The sequence below is a fragment of the Fringilla coelebs genome, assembly GCF_963513975.1.
Source record: "Fringilla coelebs genome assembly, contig: SCAFFOLD_32, whole genome shotgun sequence".
NCBI lineage: Eukaryota > Metazoa > Chordata > Aves > Passeriformes > Fringillidae > Fringilla > Fringilla coelebs.
Genome location: NW_028167319.1, coordinates 1,876,452 through 1,900,950, shown reverse-complemented (window position 1 = coordinate 1,900,950; position 24,499 = coordinate 1,876,452). Strand labels below are relative to the sequence as shown.

The 24,499-nt window shown below is 52.7% G+C and overlaps 1 protein-coding gene across 1 annotated transcript in view; it reads right to left on the bottom strand.

Annotated features, from left to right (window-relative positions):
• LOC311166040 (olfactory receptor 14A16-like) overlaps positions 1–24,056 on the bottom strand; it is a gene marked incomplete at both ends in the record, with an annotated part of 42,521 nt that extends 18,465 nt beyond the window's left edge. Inside the window, one exon of the mRNA XM_084227524.1 lies at positions 23,887–24,056. Coding sequence (XP_084083650.1) covers positions 23,887–24,056 — 170 coding nt within the window. The remainder of the gene's footprint in view (positions 1–23,886) is intronic.
• Positions 24,057–24,499: the final 443 nt, after the last annotated feature.

The window sequence follows — 24,499 nt, the reverse complement described above, 5'->3', positions numbered from 1 at the left end:
GTGGTGCTGTGGTCCCCCAAGGCCCCGCAGTGTCACAATGGATCCTTGGTCCCCAAAGCCCTGCAGTGTCACACTGGTTTCATGAGGTCTGGCAGTGCAGCAATGCTCTCCTTGGTTTCACAGTGTCACAATGGCCTCTTGGTCCCAAGGGCCACCACGCTGTCAAACATGTTTCCTTCATTCCAGATGTCCCTGAGGAGCAGCACTGGCCCCTTGGTTCTTTGGGGTCCTGCAGTGTCACAATGGACCCATCATGACACCAGGTCCTGCTCCATCACAGTGCTCTGCACTTGTGTTCCACAAGGCCCTGCAGGGTGACAGTGGCCTCGGTGGTTCCACCAGGACCCAGACTGTCACAATGGACTCCTTGCTTCCATTCAGCCCCACAGTGTCACCATGGCCCCTTGGCTCTGTGCTGCCATGTCGTACAGAGTGTCACCATGGTCCTCTTAGTGCCACCAGGCCCCGCAGTTTCACAATGGTCCCTTGCTTTCTCAGGGCCCTGCAGTGTCACAATCATCAGAGAATCAACCAGGCTGTAAAAGATATTGGAGAGCATCAAGTCCAACCTGGGGCCCAATACCACCTTGTCACACAGACCATGGCACTGAGTGCCACATCCAGTCTTTCCTTAAACACTTCCAGGGATGGTGACTCATCCATCTTCCTGGGCAGCCCATTCCAATGCCTGATCATACTTGGTGTGAAGAATATTTCCTAACATCCAGACTAAACTTTCCCTGGTGCAGCTTAAGCCTCTGTGCTCTTGTCCTGTCACTGTTCCCTTGGAAAAGAGCCTGACCCCCACCTGGCTGCACCCTCCTATCAGGGAGTTGTAGAGAGTGATGAGGTCTCCCCTGAGCCTCCTCTTCTCCAAGAAAAACAACCCCAGCTCTCTCAGCCACTCCTCACAGGACTTGTGTCACAGACCCCTCTCCAGCCTTGTTGCCCTTCTCTGGACACGTTCCATCCCCTCCATGTCCTTCCTAAATTGGGGGCCCAGAACTGGACACAGCACTCGAGGTGCTGCCCAAGCAGTGTTCCCGAGCACCGGGGAAGAATCACTGCCCTGCTCCTGCTGGCCACACCATTCCTGAGCCAGGCCAGGAGCCATTGGCCTTCTTGGCCACCTGGGGCTCACTGCTGCCTCATGTCCAGCCTGCTGTCCATAATTCCCTGCCGGTCCCTTTCTGCCTGGCTGCTGTCCAGCCACTCTGTCCCCAGCCTGGAGTGCTGCAAGGGTTGTTGTGGCCAAAGTGCAGGACCCGCCACTTGGACTTGTTAATCCTGACCTTGTTGGATTTGGTCCCAGGATCCAGCCTGTCCAGGGCTCTGTCCAGAGCCTTCCTACCCTCCAGCAGATCTACACTCACACTCAGCTTGGTGTCATCTACAATTTTCCTGAAGGTGGACTCACTCCCCTCATCCAGATCATCAATGCAGACACTGAAATCCACGCTGGCTCGCTTTTACCCCTCGGCCACCCTGTGGGTGCCCTGGGATGGCACTCAAGGTGATCTGTTCCATTTCCTTGCTTGGCACCCAGGTCAGGCTGACAGGCCTGGAGTTCCCCAGATCCTCCTTCCAGCCCTTCTTGGGGATGGGCTCACACTGCCACCTCTAGTCCTCTGGAACCTCCCTGCTAAGCAAGGACTGATGGTAAACGAGGGAGAGCAGCTTGGGGAGCTCATCCACCACCTCCCTCATCCCTCTAGGATGGATCCCATCCAATCCACTATATCTGTGAGCATCTGAGTGGCTCAGCAGGTCACCAGCTGCTTCTTCCTGGATTACAGGGGCTGTTCTGCTTCCTGTGCTCATCTACCATCTCAGGAGAACACTCGTCCTGAGCACAACCTGTCCTAATATTGAAAATTAAGACAGACAAGGTATTAAGTAACTCAGCCTTTTCCTTCTCTTTAGTTACTATATTCTCCACTGCATCCAATAGAGAGTAAAGGCTCTCCTTATTCAATATTTTGCTATTATTTTTTAACAGAATATTTTCTATTCTTTTTCACAGAAGTGGCCAGGTTAAGCTCTAATTGAGTTTTCACCTCTCAAATTTTCTTTCTGCGTGACCTAACAATATCCTTAAACACTTCTTAAGTTTCCTGATCTTCTGTTCCAAGGTGATGCAACCTCTTTTTTTCCCTGAGTTCCAACAAAAGCTCCATGGGCAGCCAGGACAGTAATTTTCCTCACCAGCTCATGTTTTGCCACACTGGGACAGGCTGCTCTTTCCCCCTTAAGATTATTTTCTTGAAATGTGTCCATCCTTCCTGGACCCCTTTGTTTTTAAGGGCTGTTTCCCTTAAAGAAATCGCTACCTGATTTGGTATGCCCCAAATCTGCATCCTAAACAGGCCAAAATCTGCCCTTCCCAATTCTAGTGCAGAAGTTTTGTTGCTGCCCCTTCTTTCGTAGAACATGGAAAACTTGATTATTTCATGGTCACTGTGCCCCAGGCAGCCTGCGAGCCCCACATCTGCCCCCAGCCCTTCTCTGTTTGTGAACAGCAGGAGACACAGTTTTCCTCGGGAGTGGGAGTGTTGAGCGTCACCAAAAATTCAGTAAAACAGAAAACTCCTTAACACCAATGCAGCATTAAGAAGCAGCATTCTTTATTCATCTGAATGCACAGGGGACAGTTCCTCCCAAAGCTGTGCATGCTGAATGCATGAAAGTTTCTGGTTTATATTCTGTATTTTGCACATGTATTCATTGGTTGTCCTGAACTAAACACACATATGGATAATCATTTCCCCAAAATCATTAACATATTTCCCCTCCTCTTCACCCATGCACTCTTGTGTCCTGGGGGTCTCTCTGGTGGTCCCTGGTGGTCATGGACCCCAACGTTCCAGTGGGCCTAGCTGAGCTGGCAGGACACTGAGACCGGTGAACTTCCAGTTCCCCTTCTCACACAATGGGCATTGTGTGGTTTTCATAGGCCTGGGGTTTTGGAGAACAAGCTCCAGGTATCAGCTCACCTGGTGCAGACAATTTATCATCTGGAAACATGAGATCACAGAGTGGGCGATGCCATCACAGAGTGGGTTATATGAGGTCATTGATAAGCTATGGTATCATAGACTGTCTCTGTGACATCACAGAGAATGGGCTGTGACATCACAGGGCAGAGGTCTGACATCACAGTGAAGACTATGACATCACAGAGTTGGCTGTGACATCAAAGACCACCTGTGTGACATTAGAGAATGGGCTGTGACCGCACAGAGCAGGCTGTGACATCACAGAGCAGACTGTGACATCCGAGAGTTTGCTGTGACACTGGAGACCAGCTGTGTGACATTAGAGAATGGGCTGTGACATCACAGAGCAGGCTGTGACATCCCAGAGGGGCTGTGTGACATCCCAGAGAGAGCTGTATGAAATCCCAGCAGGGCTGTGTGAGGTCACTGGGTTGGTCACTCTGCCCCAGCTCCCCCTCAGAGTTTCTCTCAACAAGTCCAGTGCTGTTCGGGCCCAGCGGGGTCCCATTCCCCCAGTATCCCCCCTGGCCCACCTGGAGCCACAGCCTCCACCAAAGGAGGAGGTTCCAGAGGATCCACCCTAGAGACTTACATGGGGACAAGGGGCCAGGGCTGTGTGACCAGGACATCAAGGACATGGATTATCCAGGTCACTGTGGCCCGGTTTGGGTTGCCCAGGGCAGGAAAGATGTCTGGCAGCTGGAACAGGGTCTGGGAAGGGCCTCCAAGGTGGGGCTGGAGCCTTTGGGCTGTGGGCAGAGGCTGAGGGAGCTGGGCTTGTCCAGCCCAAGCAGGGAAGGCTGAGGGGCTCCTCATCCCAGCCTGGCAGTGCCAGCAAGGAGGTGCAGGAGAACACAGAGCCAGGCTCTTGATCGGGGGGCCTGGTGGGAGACAAAAGCCAGTGGGTGGGAGGGGAAACAGGGGAGACCAGCCAGGGCATGAGGAGATGAAATGAGTCAGGCTGGTTTCAGAATTTCCTCAACACCAAGAGCAGCCTGACCCCCTTCTCCATCCACCACTGACAGCTTTGCAAACCAGGAATTGTTGGAGCTGTTTCACCCCCACTCCAGGATGAGCATCCTAATACAAGAACTTCATTGTGTTTATATCTATCACAGAACCACATTTGTCTAAAATTAATGTAAATCACTTGTGGATGGTGGACTCATCAGATGCTGCTGGGACGTTGCACATCGCTCAGGGAAGAGTGTGATTGTTATTGAATTGTGTCCTATTCAACTGTGATCTGTTGGCATGAAAAGAAACTTTTGGTGCCTCTGAGTCTCCCCAGTTCCTGACCCCCAAAGGACACAAACCTGATGAGTTGTGGCTCCCACTCCAGTTGTGGCACTTGCACCTCCCTCCATTCCCTGAGCAGAGCTCCCTTGTCCCAGAAAGTCCCTGGCAATGCAGGGATGAAGGAAACAGGACAGGCTGTGGGGATCAGGGGCAGGGCAGAGCCAGGGAGAAGAATGACTTTTGCATTTGATGGAGCTGTGCCTTCCCTTGGCTCTGTTGGCTGACAATAAATGAACATCCCTCTGTGTCTCAGGCAGCTCCTTCTGCAGGGAAAGCAGGTGGGAGTTGGAGCCAAGGAGCTGAAAGCTGCAGGTGCAGCCTGGGCTGGAGGCAGCTCAGATTTGCAGAAAGGCTGCTGTGAGTGCCAGGGCTTGAATGGGGGAAATGGTGGGGTGGGGTTAGGGACAGAGTCTGACTGATTGTCAGCCATGAAGGGTCTTGATTTTTATATCTGTTCAAACGGCATGAGGAGGTACTTGGATTCAGTGTCAATTGGAGCATGCATATATCAATTTATTAACAGGGGAAAAAAACCTAAATAGGACCGAAAAAATCTTTCTCACTGTATTTTTAAAAAGAATATATTCTGTTTGAATACACTTCTGAAATCTGTTGAATTAACCATACAAGATTTGAATACTTAAATTATTTCTAGAGGCTTGGCTTGTTAAGGTGTTCTGAATGCTAATGAGCCCTGGGACACTGAATTCCTGAACTGAAGAGCTGAAGGCTGAACAAGCCTCTGGAGCAGTGAAATTCAGCAGCAGCCTCCAAGCTGCTGAGAATGTCAGCAGCCCCCACTGAGGCCATCCCTGCCCAGAGCCCGTGGGGGAATGGGCAGACAAGGAGAGCGTCCCTGGGGCTGGGCCAGCACAACTCAGAGGCACCAGCGGCTCCAGCTGGGAAATGGAGTGTGGAATGTGGCTGGGAAAGCCCTGGCTGGGCTGGGCCAAGCATGACAGACAAGCCCTGACTGCCATCCACTAAAACACTCTCTCAAGGAGACATTTAAATGGAATTACAATTGTTTGTGTATTTTGACTTGGATACACTGGAGAAATACACATAAGAGATTCTCAGGAGCTCAAAACAACAAAACAGCATTTACTGGCAACTTTAGAAAATCAACAAAAAACACTTCTAAAACCTTTAACTTGGCCCATTCAACTTCACAAACTTTTAGCCTGTTCAATTTAAATTTGCTCAAAATTTTCAAGAGGACAGAATTAAAAGAAGTAGACAGAGGAAGACAAGATTTAGAGAAGCACTCACAGAACTACCAGCTCCTACATTCTAGCAGCATTTAGACAGAAATTCAAAGAGGAGGTAGGGTCAAGATGTGTGCTTGCCTTGTGGTCAGCCTTAAATACCCCTTGGTCTTCCTGGGCCCTTCCCACAGGTGGGGCTTGGGCTCATTTGGTCCCTCAGGAGCTGGGCTGGGGGCTCCAGAGGTGGCTGTGGAGCATTGCCTGTGCTGTGCCAGGGACTGGCAGGCACTGCTGGGCTGGGATAGAGGCTCTGGGGGGATTGGGGTTCCAGGGCAGGGCAGTGCTGGGGTTCCAGGGCAGGGCAGGGCTGGACCTGCCCCTTCCTCCCCCACACATGAAATGTTTCGAGCCAACAATCTCCTCCAGTCTGACACAATAGGGAATGTTGGAGGTCAACCCCAAATTTCATGGGCATCTGTAGAAGGAGAGTTCTTTTCCATAGGAAGGAAAGCCCCAGTTCACGGTTCATTTCTGGTTTGATTGCCTGGATTTTGTTTGTTTTTGTTGTTGCTTTGTTTCCCTGGTGTGCCTGAAGTGTCCAGTCAGGAGCAGAGTGACTCTTGCCAAGGAACTTTGTGCTGCTGTCCCTTAATATTAAATCTGTCACAGACATAGCCTGTGATGACAGAATCCATTCTATGATGTCCTGCCTATGATGTCACAGAGTCTACTCTGTGATAGCACAGGAGACTCCATGATCACACACAGCTGCTCTGTGATGTCACAGCCTGCTCTGTGATGTCACAAAGCTCCTTCGTGATATCACAGGATCTGTGCTGGGATTTAACTCTGTGATGTCCTACAGCTGGTCTGTGATGCCACAGAAGACTCTGGGATGTCACAAAGTCACCCTGTGACATCACAGTCTGTTCTGTGATTTCATAGCCTGCTCTATGATGTTACAGAGCCACCCAGTGATGTCACAACCCACTCTCTGATGTCACAGAGCCACCCTCTATGATGGCAGAGTCTGCTCTATGGTTCTACTCTGTTTTGTCACAGTCAGCTGTGTGATGTCACAACCCCCTCAGTGATGTCACAAAGCTCTCTCTGTGTTGTCATACTCGCACTCTGAAATGGCACAGCATACACTTTCATCTCACAGCCTGCTCTATGATGTAATGCAGCCATGCCATGATGTCACAGCCTGCACTGTGATGTCACAGAATCCCATCTATGATTGTGTAGCTGTTCCATGATCTGTCACAACAACCTCTGTGATGTCATAGCCCAATCTGTGACCTCACACAACCCACTCTGTGCTGCCCTTGGCCTCCTGGGGGCCACATCTCATCTGCTTTCAAAACACTCGGGGCCTCTGCTTTTCTTCTCATGGAAAAAATAATGTTTCAAGTTCAGGCACTCATGGCCAAAATCGAGAATCCGCCTCTGAAAATCCTTCTATCCAAGGATAGCTCCCAGACAAAAGCTGCCAGGACTGTCCAGGTTCCCTTGGCTTCCGGAGGGCCAGCTCTCATCTGCCTTTGAAACTCTGGGAATGCATACTTTCCTTCCTATGGAAAAGAACTGTCCTGCTTGTCCAGATGCCCATAGACAAAAGTGGGGTTTGGCCTCCCAAATTCTGTTTATCCAAAAATTCCTCCCTGACAACAGGTCTGGCTGGTCTTTGCCTCCGTGGGGCTGCCTCTAATCAGCTTTGGAAACATTGGGGCTCTGCCCTTTCCTTCCTATGGAGAACTGTCATTCCAGTCCAGGAACCCATGGCTGAAATGGAATTCCACCCCCAAAACTCTCCATTTATCCAAAGGTTGCTTGCAGACAAAAGCTGCAAGGACAGACAGGTCTGGCTTGCCTTGGCCTCTGGTGACTGCCTCTCATCTGCCTTCATACCCCAGGGTTCTTTGGTTTCCTTCCTATAGCAAAGAACTGTCCCTCTTGTCCAGGTGCTCTTGGTCTCAAGCACTTGACCACTGTATAGGGACACAGGAGCTCTGGGCTCAGTGGGGTGGAGACTGAGAACAGCAGAGGAGAGTCCTGGGAGGGATTGAAGGGTGGTTCCAGAGATGGTGGATCCTTTTGACATAGCAGGGAACAGCCAGAGAAAGAAAAATTAATGCCAAAGGCAGCTGGGGAAGCCCAGACTGGATACCAGGAGAAAGGAATTTCCCTGCCAGGGCAAGGCTGTGGTGCAACATGTCCCCCAGCAGGAGCCTGGAGCAGCCCAAGGCTTTGTGTGGGCAGGCAGAGGCAGGCAAGAGGCAGAGCTGTCAGCAAAGGAAGGGGCCAGCCAGGTGGGGCAGCCAGGGTATGACAACAGCCTGCAGGGACAGAGGCCAGGGCAGGGACACCGTAGGACAGCCTGGGCTGCACAGGGAACAGGGATGGGCAGCAGCTGCAAGGCCCTGACAGAGCCAACTCCTGCAGCACTTTGGCCATGGCTGCTGGCCCTGGGGCCATGAGGGGACAAGTGACCCTTGCAGGCCTGGGGCCTCATTGCCTCCTTGTCCCTGCTCAGCAGCCTGGCAGGAGCCGCCCCACGGTCCTGCCCTTGCCATTGCACATCCCCACATGTCAGTGCCCATCCCGGGAAGAGCCCTGAGCAATGAGGGAGGGACAGGATCTTCCTGTCCAGGGGCTGGGGCTCAGGCCTTGGCCCTCTGCATTCCTGAAACACATCCAGGTTTGCTCAACATCAGAGACACCCTTGCCTTGCTTGTCCCTACCTGTCACCACTGCCTCCAGTGTTCTGCTCTAGCTGGAACCTGGGGACACTTTCACATCAGTTATGACCAGTTGGACCATGAGTCCCATCAGTGGGACCCATTAGAAGTTAAAGAATGAGCTTTGAATCTGATTTTGAGTTCTCAAGAAGTTCTTTGAACACATATCTGAGGGACTGATGAGTCTGATGCAAAGAGCACCAAAGCCCCAGAGGGTCATTAAAGTCCTTGTGCTGTGTCTGTGCTGCTGAGCTGGGCCAGGCTCCTGGCCCAGAGGCAGCTCCTGGCAAGGGCAGCACTGCAGAGAGACAGCTCTGGCCAGGAGCAGCTCCTGTGCACAGCCCAGCAGGGCTGGGGCACTGCCAGGGCACCTCAGGGACACCAGCAGGGCACAGACAGAGCTCACAGGGGCTCAGCACTGGCAGGGGCTGTGGGATGTCCCAGAGGGGGCTGTGTTACAGCAGCACCTCTGTGGCTGTGTCATGGAGGCACAGAGCAGCTGTGATGTCAGCAAGGGGCTGTGTGACAGCCCAGAGTGGGATGTGTGAGGTCATAGAGCAGAGTTTGTTGTGTGAGGTCATAAAGCAGCTACAGCATCACAGAGCAGGCTGTGATGTCAGTGGCTGGGCTATGACATCACACGGTGGCTGTATGACATCACAGTGTTGTTGTGAGTAATCACTGAGTGGGTTGTTACATCACAAAGCAGACTATGACATCATAGAGTGGATGCATAACACCACAGAGTTAATTGTGAATCTCAGTGCAGGCTGTGACATCATAGAGTGGGCTGTGACATCACTGGTTGGTTATGTGACATCATAGAACAGGATAAAATGTCACATGGTGCTGATGTGACATGATAAGAGTGGGTTGTGACACGGCCCTAGTGCATCCTAGTGCATTGTGACATCACAGAGTGGGTGGTGAGGTCACAGAGCAGACTCTGCCATCATGGTGGGCTGCTCTGTGACATCACAAACCAGGCTGTGTCACCATAAAATGGAAATGTGACATCACAATATTGACTGTGCCATCATAATGGGGCCTGTGACATCACACGAGGACTTTGTGACATCACAGGAGGGCTGTGTGACATTACAGGGGCAGTGTGAGGTCACTGGGGAGGTCACTCTGCCCTGTCCCCCCTCACAGTTCCCCCCAGAGCTGTCCAACCCTGCTCGTGCACAGCGGGGTCCCCTGTCCCCCCGGGTCCCCCCGCCCCCGGCGCCGCAGCCTCCCACAGAGGATGTTTCACGAGATCGACCCCAGAGCCTGACATGGGGACGGGGGGCCGGGGCCATGGGGGTGGGACAGGGGGACAGGGACACCCCGGCAGCGTCCCCGTGTCCCCCAGGGCCAGAGCCTGGGCCAGGGCTCCTTCACCCTGTTACCAATGAGGCCTTGAGAGCGCTGAAAAAATCCCTGGCAAGGGATCAGCCAAAACCAGATTTAATATTAAGGGACAGCAGCACAAAGTTCCTTGGCAAGAGTCACTCTGCTCCTGACTGGACACTTCAGGCACACCAGGGAAACAAAGCACCAACAAAACCAAACAGAATCCAGGCAATCAAACCAGAAATGAACTGAGAACTGTCCCTGTGTGTGTGTGTGACACAAGGACAGTGAGTGCAAGGATAAAAGGAATATGGCCTAAAAGCTTAACAGAGCTCAAACATAAGAGGACTTAACTTATACCTTAAGCTTTAATGATACCTTCAACTTCACAATTTAGCAAAGAATAGCAATTAACTGTATTTAACCTAACTTATAACCTATGACTTAGCAATTTAAAAGAGGAATAACACTTAACAGTATTTAACTCTGCTTATAACATATATTAAACAACTTAGCAAAAGAACAACTCTTAGCAGCATTTAACTTCATTTAGACCTTGTGATGTAACCTCACTTACAGGCCTGACTGACTCAGCTATCCAAGGCATTCAAACCCCTCCGAGAGCAGCATTTCTGCCACATTTCCCCAGCACAGGCACTCCTGTGTGCACACAGACACCAAGAGTCAGTGCAAGGCACCTATGAGAAATTCCCCTGAGGGCAGGGAATGCTCACTGCTGATGCTTTGGCATCTCCCCAGCGGGTGAAGGGTTGAGCCTGGAGGAGTGGGGGGATCGGCCCAGGCTCTGTGGTTGTTTGGGATCCCCGAGTGCAGCAAATGGGAGAGTTCCTGGCTGGGAGAGGCCCCACTCAGAGGGAGTCGCTGGCCCAGGAGAGCTCCAAGGGCTCCTTTTGGAGCACTGTTTGCAGGGCCCCACGAGAGGGGCTTCAGTCCCAGCAATGGCTCATCCTGGCCACACTTGGCATCAGCAGCTTTCTTTGGCAGGGTGAGAACAGGGATGTTGTGCCACTGAGGGAACAGAAACAGCTCCCAGGGCTGCTCCTAAAGGAGCCAGGAGCTGTTTGGGCAGCAGCAGTGCCTGGAGCAGACAGTGTTTGTGATGAGGTGCAGAGGAGCTGAGCCCAGGGGCTGTTGGCCAAGGCCGAGGCCCAAGGAGCATTTCTCAGCTGGCAGGGCGGCCTGAGAAGGGGAGGGGGTAATGCAGCAGCACAGGGCCATGGAACCAAGGGACCCTTGTGACACTGTGGGGCCCTGTGAGACCAAGGGACCCTTGTGACACTGCGGGGCCTCAAGGAATCATGGAGAGCACTGTGACATTGCTGGGCTCATGGAACCAAGGGGACTGTACTCATGCTGAGTGGCTCCATGGAATGTAGGGATCATTGTGACACTGATCACGGAGACCATTGTGACAGTATGAGGGCCCATGGAATAAGCAAAGCATTGTGACACTGTGAGGCCTCATGGGACCAGTGAGACCATTGTGATCCTGAGGGTCCCCACAGAACCAAGAGGACCATTGTGATTTTGTGGGGCTTGGTGAAACCAAGAGGCCTTTGTGACACTGCAGGGCTGCGTGGAACCAAGGGTCCATTGTGACACTGCAGGGCCTCATGTCATCAGTGGTCCATTGTGACACTGTGGAGCCAAAGGAGACCATTGTGACACAGCAAACCCCCAGGGTCCAAAGCTCCATTGTGACATTGCAAGGCTCATGGAACAGAGGAGTCCGGTGACATTGTGTGGGGCCTGGGGGACCATGGAGACCATTGGGACACTGCAAGGCCTCATGGAATCCTTGAGACCATTGTGACACTGCAGGGCCTTATGACACCTGGGGGCCACTGTGACATTGTGGAACCTCATCAAACCTTGGGGCCAGTGTGACACTGCAGGTCATACTGTAATCCAGGGGCCTTTGTCACACTGCTGGAACCCATGGAATCAAGTAACCCTTATGACACTGAGGGGCCCCATGGATCCAAGGCACCATTATGACACTCTGGAGCCCCATAAAACCAAGGGAACACAGAACAGGTCTGGCTGGTTTGGGTCCCAGGAACTGCCTGACTGGTCCAGCTGACCTTTGCATGTTGAGGGTCTCTTCTCATCTGCTGCTGAAACACTGGGGCTCTGTGCTTTCCTTCCTATGGAAAAGAACTGTCCTTCTGCTCCAGGCACCCATGGCGAGAATTGGGATGTCATCTCCAAATTTCCTTATATCCAGGGATTGTTCCCAAAGGAATATTGCCAGGAAAAGTCTGGATGGTAATGGTTTCAAGTGGGTCAGGTCTCATCCATCCCCAAAACACTGGGGAAGGCTCCATGCTTTCCTTCCTATGAGAAACACTTTTTCTTCTTTTCCAGGTGCCCATGGCCAAAATTGGAATTTCACCTCCAACATTGCCAGTTGTGACAGACTGGAGGAGATTGTTGGCTCAAAACATTTCATTTGTGGGGGATGAACAGGGAGGTCCAGCCTTGCCCTGCCCTGTAACCCCAGCACTGCCCTGCCCTGGAACCCCGATCCCCCTAGAGCCTCCATCCCAGCCCAGCAGTGTCTGCCAGTCCCTGGCACAGCACAGGCAATGCTCCACAGCCACCTCTGCAGCCCCCAGCCCAGCCCAGCTGCTGAGTGACCAAATGACCCCAAGTCTCATCTGGAGGAAGAGCCCAGGAACCCCAAGGGGTATTTAAGGCTGACCATGAGGGAAGCACAGATCTTGACCATTCCACTCCTTTTGGAATTTCCATCTGAACAGCGCTGGAATCCAGGAGTTGGTAGCAGTGTATGTGCTTCTCTGTATCTTTTTTGTCTTCCTCTCTTTCTCTGTCTTCTTCTAATTCCCTCCTCTTGCAAATTTTGAATAACTTAAAATTGAACGAGCTTAGAGTTTGTGAAGTTAAATGGGTCAAGGTAATGCTTTGAGAAGATTTTTTGATAGATTGAATGTTGTATTAAACCACTTGCCAAGTTCCTCTTATTTTCTCAAATTGCCAGTGAAGGCTGTTTGGTTGTTTTGAGCTCCTGAAAATCTCTTGTCAGTATTTCTCTAGTACATCCAACTCAGAGTACACAAACAACTGTAATTCTTTTTAAATGTCTCCTTGAGAGAATTGTCTGGGGGATGGCTGTCAGGGCTTGTCTGTCGTGCTTGGCACAGCCCAGGCAGGGCTTTCCCAGCCACATTCCACACTCCATTTCCCAGCTGGAGCCGCTGGTGCCTCTGAGTTGTGCTGGCCCAGCCCCAGGGACGCTCTCCTTGTCTGCCCATTCCCCCACGGGCTCTGGGCAGGGATGGCCTCAGTGGGGGCTGCTGACATCCTCAGCAACTTGGAGGCTGCTGCTGAATTTCACTGCTCCAGAGGCTTGTTCAGCCTTCAGCTCTTCAGTGCAGGAATTCAGTGCCCCAGGGCTCATTAACATTCAGAACACATTAACAAGTCAAGCCTCTGAGGATAATTTGATTTAAATTTTCAAATAATTTGTGGTTAATTCAACAGATTTCAGAAGTGTATTCAAAGTGAATGTATTATATTTTAAAAGATAGTGAGAAAACATTTTTTAGGTCTTGTTTAGGTTTTTTTCCCTGTTAATAAATTCATACATGTAATCTACAATTGATACTGAATCCAAGTACCTCCTCATGCAGTTTGAACAGATATGAAAATCAAGACCTGTCATGGCTGACAATCAATCAGACTCGGTCCCTATCCCCTACCCCCACCCCACCATTTCCCCCATCCAAGCCCTGGCACTCAGAGCAGCCTTGTGCAAATCTGAGCTCACTCCAGCCCAGGCTGCACCTGCAGCTTTCAGCTCCTTGGCTCCAACTCCCACCTGCTTTCCTTGGAGAAGAAGCTGCCCAAGACTCAGAGGGATGTTCATTTATTGCCAGCCAACAGAGCCAAGGGAAGGCACAGCTCCATCAAATGCAAAAGTCATTCTTCTCCCTGGCTCTGCCTTGAACCTGATCCCCACAGCCTGTCCTGTTTCCTTCATCCCTCCTTTGTCAGGGACTTTCTGGGCGGGATAAGGGAGCTCTGCTCTGGCTATGGAGGGAGGTCCAAGTGCAGCCACTGGAGTGGGAACCACAACTCATCAGGTTTGTGTCCTTTGAGGGACCAGGAACTGGTGAGACTCAGAGGCACAGAAAGTTTTCTCTTCATGACACACATAAAAAATGGGAACTTGATAAAATTTAAGAAACATCAAAGCCCTTCCCTCAGCTCCTTGTGACATCCCAGGAACATCTGACATATCCACCACCCACAATGGATTGCCACACAGGAAGGATTTTAGACAAAGACATAAGAACAGGTTTTGTAAAAGACAAAACTACAACTAAGATGCTGTCTAAGGAGGTATTTAAACTTCTGACAGACTGGGCAACTCCCTGAAGCTCAAAGCATGAATCCAGTCAAGGGAGACAAATTGCAAGGACCAGAGAACAGCTGCATGAGGAAGTCTGGGAGCAAAGGCAAGAAGTAAGATCCAGCTGCTCTAAATGAAGAGATGTCCTTAGACATGGTCATTTAAATAAAAGAGCAAAAACACATGAAGGAAGAGGAACATAAAATATTAGACTGAATGTTGGTGGCAAAGGTAGCGGGGAATAACAGTATTTCTTCTCCATCCATCAGCATTAGAATCCAGTATATCCAGAAAATTCCTGTTCCTGGTGGGAAAACTGCCATTTCTCAAAAGTACTCAAGTGACCCAGGTAAAAAAGATTTGCTTGTATATTATGAAAGGAACAGGTATTAAAACCTGTGTCCCTTTCCAGGCAGGCATCAGCTGTCTGCCCATGAACAGGCAGTGCCACTTGTGCCCTGAGGTGCCCAGCTGGGACTGGATCTCTCTGAGAGCACCTGAGAGAGAGCAGACCACCTTGCAAGCTGCAGGTCCCTGACAGCCCCACAGAGCTCCTGTCCCATCAACATCTGCTCTGCTCCAGTCTGAAACAGGGCCCAGCATGGTGCCAGGATCATCAGAGAGCTGAGCTGTGTGCTGGAATTCCATCCCCTCCCCATCCCGCAGCAGCCCTGCATTTCCCTGCTCCAGCCTTGGTCTCCAGCACAGCCATGGAGGCTCTTTGGCCTCTGGACAGTTCCTGCAGCTCCCAAGGGCAGCTGAGCTCTGCCTTTGGCACACTCAGCCCTGCCCAGTGCAGGCCATGCTCAGCAATTCCCTGTCTGTGCCTGGCCTTGCTGTCAGCCCCGGCAGCGGCTGCGTGGCCCCTTTGTGGCCCTGTGCTGGCCCAGCCATGGTGGCACAGCCCCTGTGCAGGCCCAGCCCAGGCCAGGAGCATTGTGGCTGGGAAGGGCCCCTGTGCCGTGGTGCCCACAGCAGCCTTGGGGCTCTGTGCCCCATGGCCTCCCTGCTGGGCAGCCTCTGCCAGCTCCTGCAGAGCCCGTGGCACCTGTGGGCCTGCACAGACAGCCCTGCCCCGGGCTCTGCCGGCCTCTGGGCCAGCAGAGAGGCAGCCAGGGCTGGCCATGGCCGGGAACAGGCCCTGAGCCCCACAGGAGGATGGAGCTGAGCCACGGCCAAACTCAGCCCAGGGCAAAGCTGGGCTCAGCAGCCAGGGCTGCCAAGGACTGGGGACAGACGCTGGCACTGCCAAATGTCCTGGGCCCCCTCCCTGCTCTATCCATGTCCCCCAGGGCACAGAGCAGCCTCCTCTCTGGGGCACTTGCCTGTTTTCAATGCCTGGCACAGGCGCTGGCCCTGCCCCACAAGGCCTGGCCTGAGTCCTGCCCCTGCATGCTCAGCCAGGCTGAGATGGACACTGATGGTGTCTGTGCCAGGCTCTCTGAGCCCAGCCTAGTTCCCTGCAAGCTCTCCCAGCTGCCCTGAGCTCTGGGCAGCACCAAGGGCCTCTCCCCAGCCCAGTCCAGCTACCTCTGGCCCCACAGCTCTGCTCAGGCCAGGCTGCTCTGGGCACTGGCCCCACAGCCTCAGCCCCTGGCAAGGGCACAGCAGCAGCTGCAGTTCCCACAGGACTGCGCCCCAGCCATGGGGGAAGGAGCTTGGCCAAGGCACAAGGAGGCTCCCTGGGTGCCCTGCTCCCCTCTGGCTGAGGTGCTGAGAGCTCTGCAGCCCCTGCTGCCATCCCATCTGGCCAGGGCAGCACAAGAGCCCTGGCCTTGAGGCCCTCCAGAGCTGCTCCTGCTCCAGGCCCAGGGCCCATCCCAAAGCTGGGGCAGCCACAGAGCTGTGCCCATTTCTGTTCATTGCTGCTCTGATGGGGATGGATCCTCAGCCACTTGGAGGTTGCTAATGAATTTTAATCCTCCAGAGGCCTCTTCTTTCTTGAGCTCCTCAGTTCAGGAATTCAGTCAGAAAAGCTCATAAACATTTTTTCAAAACACCCAAACAAGAAAAGCCTCTGGGAATAACTGAAGTTTTCAATTCTTCTGTGGTTAATTAGACAAATTTCAGAAGTATATTTAAAGTGTATATACTATAATGAAAACAATGAAGAGAGACTTGTTCTGTTAAATTTTCTTTTCCCGTTTATAGATTGGTATCAGCAATGTCCAATTGATATTGATCCCCAGCACCTCCTCATGCAGTTTGAACTGGTATGGAAATCAAGACCCTTCATGCCTGACAATCCATCAGACTTTGTCCCTACCCCCACCCCACCCTTTTCCTCATCCAACCCCTGGCACTCAGAGCAGCTGAGGAATGGAGTCACATCCAGGGGTGTCCCCAGGGCTCAGGACTGGGGCCAGGTCAGTGAAATCTCTTTATTGCTGATCGAGACGAGGCCATCAAGGGCACCCTCAGTCAGTTCCCAGGTGAGCCTAAGCTGGGTGGGAGTGTGGCTGTGCTGGAGGGCAGGAAGCTCTGCAGAGGGATCTGGAGAGGCTGGAGCCGTGGGCCCAGGACAATGGGATGAGGTTCATCAAGGCCAAGGGCTGGGTCCTGCCCTTGGCTCACAACCACCCCAAATCCCTGGTCGTTCTCTGCCTCTGATCCCCACAACCTGTCCTGTTTCCTTCATCCCTGCATTGCCAGGTACTTTCTGGGACAAGGGAGCTCTGCTCTGGGGATGGAGGGAGGTCCAAGTGCCACCACTGGAGTGGGAGTCACAACCCCTCAGGTTTGTGTCCTTTGAGGGCCAGGAACTGGTGAGACTCAGAGGCACAGGAAGTTTCTCTTCATGGCCAACAGACCATAGTTGAACAGGATACAATTTAATACCAGTCACACTCTTCCCTGAGCTATGTGCAACGTCCCAGCAGCATCTGATGAGTCCACCATCCACAAGTGATTTCTGAATTAAAATTAATTTTAGACAAACATGGTTCTGTGATAGATATAAACACAATTAAGTTCTTGTATCAGGATGTTCGTCCTGGAGGGGGGACAAAACAGCTCCAACAATTCCTGATTTGCAAAGCTGTCAGTGGTGGATGTAGAAGGGAGGTCAGGCTGCTTTTGGTGTTGAGGAAATGCTGAAACCAGCCTGATTCATTTCACCTCCTTCTGTCCTGGCTGATCTCCCCTCTTTCCCCTTCCACACACCACTGGCTTTTGCCTCTCACCAGGCCCCCCGGTGAAGAGCTTGGCTCTGTGTTCTCCATCACCTCCTTGCTGGCACTGCCAGGCTGGAATGAGGAGCCCCTGAGCCTTCCCTGCTCTGGGCTGGACAAGCCCAGCTCCCTCAGCCTCTGCTCACAGCCAAGGGCTCCAGCCCCACCTTGGAGGCCCTTCCCAGACCCTGCTCCAGCTGCCAGACATCTTTCCTGCCCTGGGGAACCCAAACCAGGCCACAGTCACCCGGATAATCCACGTCCTTGATGTCCTGGTCACACAGCCCTGGCCCCTTGTCCCCAGGGGCAGGGTAGATCCTGTGGAACATCCTTTGGTGGAGGCTGTGGCTCCAGGTGGGCTGGGGGATACCCGGGGACAGGGACCCCACTGGGCAGGAACAACACTGGACTTGTTGGGAGAAACTGTGAGGGGGAGCTGGGGCAGAGTGACCAACCCAGTGACCTCACACAGCCCTGCTGGGATGTCACACAGCCCCTCTGGGATGTCACAGCCTGCTCTGTGATGTCACAGCCCATTCTCTAATGTCACACAGCTGGTCTCTGATGTCACAGCCAACTGTGTGATGTCACAGCCTGCTCAGTGATGTCAGACCTCTGCTGTGTGATGTCACTGGTGGCTCTATGATGTCAGAGATGCAGTCTGTGATGCCATAGCTTCTCCATGACCTCACATAACCCACTCTGTGATGTCATAGCCCACTCTGTGACCTCATGTTACCAGATGATAAATTGTCTCCACCAGGTGAGCTGACACCTGGAGCTTGTTCTCCAAAACCCCAGGCCTACGGAAACCACACAATGCCCATTGTGTGAGAAGGGGAACTGGAAGTTCACCAGCCTCAGTGTCCTTGCAGCTCAGCCAGGCCCATTGGAACACTGGATCCATGAGCAGCAGGGACCACCAGAGAAGACCCCAGGACACAAGAGAGCATGCAAAAGGGGAGGGGAAATATGTTAATGATTTGGGGGAAATGATTATCATATGTATGTTTAGTCCAGGACAATCAATGAATATGTGTGCAAAATACAGAATAGAAACAAAAACTTTCCTGTGCTCAGCATGCACGGCTTTGGGAGGAGCTGTCACCCATACATCCAGCTGAATAAAGAATGCTGCTTCTTAGTGCTACACTGGTATTAAGGAGTTTTCGGTTTTACCGAATTTATGGTGACACTCCCACTCCCAAGGAAAGCTCTGTCTCCTGCTGTTCACAAACAGAGAAGGGCTGGTGGCAGATGTGAGGGTCGGAGATTGCCTGGGGCACAGTGATCATAAAATAATCAAATTTTCAATGTTCTGTGAAAGAAGGAGGGGCAGCAACAAAATTTCTATACAGGAATTAGGAAGGGCAGACTTTGGCCTGTTTAGGATGCTGATTTGGGGAGTACCAAATCAGGTACTGATTTTTTTAAAGGGAAACAGCCCTTAAAACCAAAGGGGTCCAGGAAGGATGGACACATTTCAAGACAGTAATCTTAGAGGGGGAAGGAGCAGCCTGTCCCAGTGTGGCAAAGGATGAGCTAGTGAGGAAAATGACTGTCCTGGCTGCCCATGGAACTTCTGTTGGAACTCAGGGAAAAAAAAAAAAAAGGGTGCATCACCTTTGAACAGAAGGTCAGGAAACTTAAGAAGTGTTTAACGATGTTGTTAGGCCATGCAGAAAGAAAATTTGAGAAGTGAAAGTTAATTATAGCTTAACCTGGCCACTTCTGTGAAAAATAAGAAATTATTCTGTAAAAAATAATAGCAAAACATGGAATAAGGAGAGCCTTTACTCTTTATTGGATGCAGTAGAGAATATAGTAACTAAAGATAAGGAAAAGGCTGAGCTACTTAATACCTTGTTTGTCACAATTTTCAATATTAGGAAAGGTTTTCCTGAGGACAGGGGTTCCCCTGAGCTGGTAGATGGGCACAGGGAGCAGAAGAGCCCCCTGTAATCCAGGAGGAAGCAGCTGGTGACCTGCTGAGCCACTCAGATGCTCACAGGTATATGGGATTGGATGGGATCAATCCTAGGGGGATGAGGGAGCTGGTGGATGAGCTCCCCAAGCTGCTCTCCATCATTTACCATCAGTCCTGGCTCATCAAGGAGGTCCCAGAGGACTGGAGGTGCCAGTGTGACCTCATCCCCAAGAAGGGCTGGAAGGAGGATCTGGGGAACTTCAGGCCTGTCAGTGACTTCAGTGCCCAGCAAGGAAATGGAACAGATCACCTTGAGTGCCATCACAGGGCACCCACAGGACGTCCAGGGGATCAGAGCCAGCCAGTGTGGATTTCAATATCTGCACTGATCGTCTGGATAAGGGAATTGAGTCCACCATCAGAAAATACGCAAATAACACGAAGCTGGGTGTCAGTGTTGATCTACTGGAAGATTGGAGGGCTCTGCACAGGGCCCTGGACAGGCTGGATACAGGGCCCAAACCCAACAAGGTCAGGATTTACAAGTCCAAGCAGCGGGTCCTGCACTTTGGCCACAACAACCCCTGTAGCACTACAGGCTGGGGACAGAGTGGCTGGACAGCAGCCAGGCAGAAAGGGACCTGCAGGGACTGATGGACAGCAAGCTGGACATGAGGCAGCAGTGTGCCCAGGTGGCCAAGAAGGCCAATGGCTCCTGGCCTGGCTCAGGAATGGTGTGGCCAGCGGGAGCAGGGCAGTGATTCTTCCCCTGTGCCTGGGGACACTGTTTGGGCAGCACCTCGAGTGCTGTGTCCAGTTCTGGGCCCCCAATTTAGGAAGGACATGGAGGGGCTGGAGTGTATTCAGAGAAGTGCAGCAAGGCTGGAGAGGGGTCTGTGACATAAGTCCTGTGAGGAGTGGCTGAGAGAGCTGGGGTTGTTTGTCCTGGAGAAGAGGATGCTCAGGGGAGACCTCATCACTCTCTACAACTCCCTGACATGAGGGTGCAGCCAGGTGGGGGTCAGGCTCTTTTCCAAGGGAACAGTGACAGGACAAGAGCACAGAGGCTTCAGCTGCACCAGGGAAAGTTTAGCCTGGACGTTAGGAAATATTCCTCACACAAAGGGTGATTGGGCATTGGAATGAGCTGCCTGGGAAGATGGGTGAGTCACCATCCCTGGAAGTGTTTAAGGAAAGACTGGATGTGGCACTCAGTGCCATGGCCTGGGTGACAAGGTGGTGTTGGGTCCCAGGTTGGACTTGATGCTCTCCAATATCTTTTACAGCCTGGCTGATTCTCTGATGATTGTGACACTGCAGGGCCCTGGGGAAGCAAGGGACCATTGTGACACTGCAGGGCCTGGTGGCACTAAGAGGACCATGGTGACACTGTGTACAACATGGCAGCAGAGAGCCAAGGGGCCATTGTGACACTGTGGGGCCTGGTGGCACTAAGAGGACCATGGTGAAACTGTGTACGACATGGCAGAAGAGAGCCAAGGGGCCATGGTGACACTGTGGGGCTGAATGGAAGCAAGGAGTCCTTTGTGACAGTCTGGATCCTGATGCAAGCACAGAGGCCACTGTGACCCTGAGGGGTCTTGTGGAACCATGCAGAGCATTGTGACAGAGCAGGACCTTGTGTCATGATGGTGCCATTGTGACATTGTGACACATTGTGACATTGTGGCCATTGTGGCAAGACCCCATGGAACCAAAAGGCCCAGTGCTGCTCCTTGGGGACTCTTGGAATGAAGGAAACATGTTTGACACCGTGGTTCCCATGGGACCAAGAGGACATTGTGACACTCTGGAACCAAGGAGAGCATTGCTGCACTGCCAGACCTCATGGAACCAGTGTGACACTGCAGGGCTTTGGGGACCAAGGCCCATTGTGACACTGCAGGGCCTTCGGGGACCACAGCACCACTGTGACTCTGTGGGGCCCGAAGATTCAAGGGACTTTGTGACACCAAGGGGTCCCATGGAACCAAAGGGACATTGTGACACTGGGAGGCCTCATGGAATCATGGAGACTATTGGGACACTCTGGGGCCTCCTGGAACCATGGTGACACCAAGTTGTCTGGGAGTGCTGATCTGCTGGAGGGTAGGAGGGCTCTGCACAGGGGCCTGGACAGGCTGGATCCAGAGACCAAATCCAACAAGGCGAGGTTTAACAGGTTCTCCCCTGTGCTCTGCACTGGTTGGGTAGCACCTGGAGTGCTGTTTACAGTTCTGGGCCCCCCAATTTAGGAAGGACATGGAGGGGCTGGAGCATGTCCAGAGAAGGGCAACAAAGCTGGGGAGGAGTCTGGAGCACAGGTGCTGTGAGGAGCAGCTGAGGGAGCTGGGGTTGTTTATCCTGAGAAAGGGAGGAGGCTTAGGGGAGACAAGGTGGTATCAAAGCACAGGTTGGACTTGATGATCTCCAAGGTCTTTTCCAACCTGGCTGATTCTGTGATTCTATGAAACCACCCTTGGAGCAGCTGCAGGATGAGCCCTGGGCCTCCTCTTGAGCAGCTCCAGCAGCCCAGGTCCTCAGCTTCTCCTGCCAGGCCCAAAGCCCATCCTGTCAGTCCTGCAGAGCCTCTGCAGCTCCTCCTCATTGCCCAGAACAGGGAGCCCCAGAGGCAGACACAGCAGCTCAGATGTGCCCCCATGGCCTGTAGTGCCTCTGGCAAGGGAGCAGCACGAGGCACTGCAGGAGCCTGCAGACAATTCTTGCAGCACTTGTAGGATGATCCTGCAGCCCAAGGGACGTTCCCATGGTGCCAAGTCAGGAACTGCAATGGGGAGTGGGGCCAGAGAGGAAAGGGCAAACAGGGATGGGCTGTTTGCAGGAGAGGAAACAAAGGTATGCAAGAGGAAAAAATTTGTAGCAGGAAGAGTAAAGAAATCAAAGGTGAAGGCAAGGAAATGCTCAGGGCAGTTTGGGGGTGGCTGCCAGGCAGCCCTGGCTCTGAACAACAGCGTCTGCAGTGGGACAGGAAACTCCCAGCTGATGGGAACAAACTTTCTGGCTGACTGCAGAGGCCAGGACAAAGCTGAGTGGTTTCCCTGGTATTTCCCAGCCCTTGCTGGCCCCAGGGGCTGATGGCATTTGTGCTCCCTCAGGCTCATGTCCCCAGACCAACAGCATGGGGGTGCTCCCACCTGCTCTGTGCAATGCAAACAGGGGCTCCTGAGCCAGTGCTGCCATGTCTGTGCCTGAAAGGATGGGCCACCTGTGTGAGCTGGGGGAGAGGCCAGGGCTGCAGAGGGGGGATTTTATTGGCAGCTCCATGAGGACACTCTGGGACGCTGCCCTGGGCTGTCCAGCATACTGGGGATGGATCAGCCCCTGCTCTGCTGCTCCTTCCTGTCTTCCCCAGGGCCCTTGCAGAGCACCAGCCATGCTGTTTGCCCCCACCCTGCCCACGGCCTGCCTGGCACCGCTCACAGGGGTTTTCTGTGCTGAGCATTGGCCTGGGCGTGTTCTTGAGAGAGCCTGGACAAGGAGCCTGGAGCCCCCAGGGCCTGGCCTGAGGCATCAGTGCTGCCCCAGCAGTGCCCATGGCCTGTCCCTGCTGCAGCCCCGGCACTGCCACCCCAGCACTGTGCCCAGCCCTGAGAGCACTCAGGCCCTACAGCAACACCAGGGCCACCAGGGCAATGGGGCAGGGCCATGGGAGCAGCACTGGCAACACCAAGTGCTGCTGCTCCTGGGCACAGCTGGTGTGCCAGCACTGATCTGCCCCCAGCTCTGCACACAGACATTGCTGCTGCAGCTCTAGAGAAGGCAACAAAAGGGCATCTCTGCAGAAAACTTTGCTGAGAGATCCTTTAGTTCCTTTAAAGCCAGCAAGATTGCAGCCCCTCATTGACACAGTCTGTGGCCACAGGGAAGGTTGTGGGGGGAAAAAGTGAGAAAGGGCAGAAACAATGGCTTTTTTTAATGGACAATATACAAAAAGTAAAACAAAGAAAAAGGACCTACAAAATGAAACCAACAAGAAGTATCAAAGATGAGTTTTATTAGAAGTGATTTGCAGAAATTGGCCAGCAGTTTAATGCTTCTGAAAGCATCCAGTCATCAGTCTCCACACTGCAGCCTTGAGCTCCTGATTCCTCAGGCTGTAGATGAGGGGGTTCAGGGCTGGAGGCACCACCGAGTACAGAACTGACAGGGCCAGATCCAGGGATGGGGAGGACATGGAGGGGGGCTTCAGGTAGGCAAATGTGCCAGTGCTGATGAACAGGGAGACCACAGCCAGGTGAGGGAGGCAGGTGGAAAAGGCTTTGTGCTGTCCCTGCTCAGAGGGGATCCTCAGCACAGCCCTGAAGATCTGCACATAGGAGAAAACAATGAACACAAAACAACCAAGTGTTAGACAGATGGAAAACACAATGAGCCCAAGTTCTCTGAGGTAGGATTTGGAGCAGGAGAGCTTGAGGATCTGTGGGATTTCACAGAAGAACTGGCCCAGGGCATTGCCATGGCACAGGGGCAGGGAAAATGTATTGGCTGTGTGCAGCAGGGAATAGAGAAAGGCACTGGCCCAGGCAGCTGCTGCCATGTGGGCACAAGCTCTGCTGCCCAGGAGGGTCCCATAGTGCAGGGGTTTGCAGATGGACACATAGCGGTCATAGCACATGATGGTCAGGAGGGAAAGCTCTGCTACAATAAAGAACAGAAAGAAAAAGAGCTGTGCAGCACATCCTTTGTAGGAGATGTTCCTGGTATCCCAGAGGGAATTGTGCATGGCTTTGGGGACAGTGGTACAGATGGAGCCCATGTCAGTGAAGGCCAGGTTGAGCAGGAAGAAGTACATGGGCCTGTGCAGGTGGTGGCTGCAGGCTATGGCACTGATGATGAAGCCATTGCCCAGGAGAGCGGCCAGGGAGATGCCCAGCAAGAGGCAGAAGTGCAGGAGCTGCAGCTGCCGCGTGTCTGCCAATGCCAGCAGGAGGAAGTGGCTGATGGAGCTGCTGTTGGACATTTGCTGTGGCTGGACTTGGGGACCTGTTCATGGAGAAAGGGCAGTGATAAGTCAGGAGAAGCTTCTCTGAGACAAATCTGGGCCATTCCCTGTAGATTTTCCTGTTGTGACTCACCCAGCCTTGTTCCTGCTCTAGGAAAAGCTTCACCCAGGTCCCTGTCTGAGCTCCAGTTTTGCTGGCTGAGTGTGCCAGGGGCAGCCAGGTCTGTGCGTGGGGGCCCTTGAGGAGCCATCCCTGCCTCACTGTCCTGGATTTGTGGCCCTGGGGCAGAGAGACAAGGCTGGATATTCAGGATTTGTCAGGGGAATCACTCCTAATGCAGACAGCCTTGGTAGCTTCTGCAATGCCAGTTCTAAATGAAATAGATACCAGGAGTTAGTTTAAGGATTGTTTCCCCACCCACACATCATTCCTGGCTCTCTGAGGTCAGAATTCCCAGCAT